Below are 1,707 nucleotides of genomic sequence, written 5' to 3'. Positions count from 1 at the left end.
GTACCAGGGGCAGGTTGCTTCTGTCAGAGGAGAGTAGAAGAGGTATTTATTAAAGGCTTTCAAAAGACCCCACCTGTATTCTTCAGAAGGAAAGGGAAGGGCTCGCAATGAAAAGGAGGATGATTACTATCCACAAAGGATTCAACAAGGACAAAGGCCACAAAGCAAGAGAAATCCCATTGTATTCCAAAATCCAAAAGAAGTTAATAATGCTGACAAGGAGGAGGAAAGAGGCACCTTAAGAGAAAGTGGTAAGGCTGGAGAGAAGCAGCGGTCTGATTACAAAAAGCCTTTTGATTTTGCACAAGGAAATTAAGACATTTCCTAAAGGCCATGGATAGGGGAAAATGAAAGATTTTTACCAGACAAGTGACACTGTAGCAGATAGTGTTAGAAACATCTTTCCTCTTCTGGACAATCTTTGCTTCCATAAAAACTCACCCCTTTCGCCCTCCATAACTCTGCCACTTCCACAGTAATTTGATATACCAAAGATGATTCCTGATCGAAATGGAGGCAGTGCTCTTATCTCTATAAAAGATTTGACATTCCCACTGAGATGTTCTGTTCTATGGAAGCTGAAAGATGGAAGTTATGTGGTAGGCACATGCTTGGAAAAACAAGTAATACATAGAGTGAGACAGTGAATCAGACGATGAAAGGATGTTAAGAAAATGAATCCTGTGGTTATGGCCAAGTTGTGAATGCCATCTAGAAGGATGAAAAAGGACACAGAAAGTACCAAGGGCTGCTCTCTTTGCCGCATCTACTGCGAGGATGAAGACCATTCTCAGCAATCAGACGGTCGACATCCCAGAGAATGTCGACATCACCCTGAAGGGACGCACGGTGATCGTGAAGGGCCCCAGAGGAACCCTGCGAAGGGACTTCAACCACATCAATGTAGAACTCAGTCTTCTTGGAAAGAAAAAGAAGAGGCTCCGAGTTGACAAATGGTGGGGGAACAGAAAAGAGCTGGCTACGGTTCGCACCATCTGTAGTCACGTGCAGAACATGATCAAGGGCGTTACACGGGGCTTCCGATACAAGATGAGGTCTGTGTATGCTCACTTCCCCATCAACGTTGTTATTCAGGAGAATGGTTCTCTTGTTGAAATCCGAAATTTCTTGGGTGAAAAATATATCCGCAGGGTTCGGATGAGGCCAGGTGTTGCTTGTTCTGTATCTCAAGCCCAAAAAGATGAGTTAATTCTTGAAGGAAATGACATTGAACTTGTATCGAACTCAGCTGCTTTGATTCAGCAAGCCACAACTGTCAAAAACAAGGATATCAGAAAATTTTTGGATGGTATCTATGTTTCTGAAAAAGGAACAGTTCAGCAGGCTGATGAATAAGATCTGAGTTGTCCATCTGCAGAAACAGCGAGAAGCCGGATGATTTTTCAGACTTATATGTGATATTTTAAAGATGCAATAAAAGCTATATTGATTAAAAAAAAAAAAAAAGAAAGAAAGAAAGAAAGAAAGTACCAAGGGCAGTGGTAGGGTTTGGGTTGAAAAGCAAAACTGTGAGCCAAATTCCAACACATTCAGTGAAACTCGAGAGCATAGTTCCCAGACTTAATATTATGTGGAAATAATGGAGATGGGGTAGAGATGGCTACAGCCAACTGACACTCTTTAGAAAGAATTAGTAATAAAATTTAGCTTAGCTGTGTATAGGCAGCAATAGAAATCCAGAGAAAG

At 41.7% G+C, this 1,707-nt stretch overlaps 1 protein-coding gene across 1 annotated transcript; it reads left to right on the top strand.

Moving 5' to 3' along the window:
• Nucleotides 1-751: 751 nt before the first annotated feature.
• Nucleotides 752-1,429, top strand: LOC116584528 (60S ribosomal protein L9-like). The gene has a single exon (XM_032333005.1). The coding sequence runs from the start codon at nt 778-780 to the stop codon at nt 1,354-1,356; it is 579 nt and encodes a 192-aa protein (XP_032188896.1). The 5' UTR covers nt 752-777; the 3' UTR covers nt 1,357-1,429.
• The last annotated feature ends 278 nt before the right edge of the window (nt 1,430-1,707 follow it).

Source organism: Mustela erminea, chromosome 2, assembly GCF_009829155.1.
Source record: "Mustela erminea isolate mMusErm1 chromosome 2, mMusErm1.Pri, whole genome shotgun sequence".
Lineage (NCBI taxonomy): Eukaryota > Metazoa > Chordata > Mammalia > Carnivora > Mustelidae > Mustela > Mustela erminea.
Note: the sequence above shows the minus strand (reverse complement) of the source record. Positions and strands in the feature narration are given on the sequence as shown.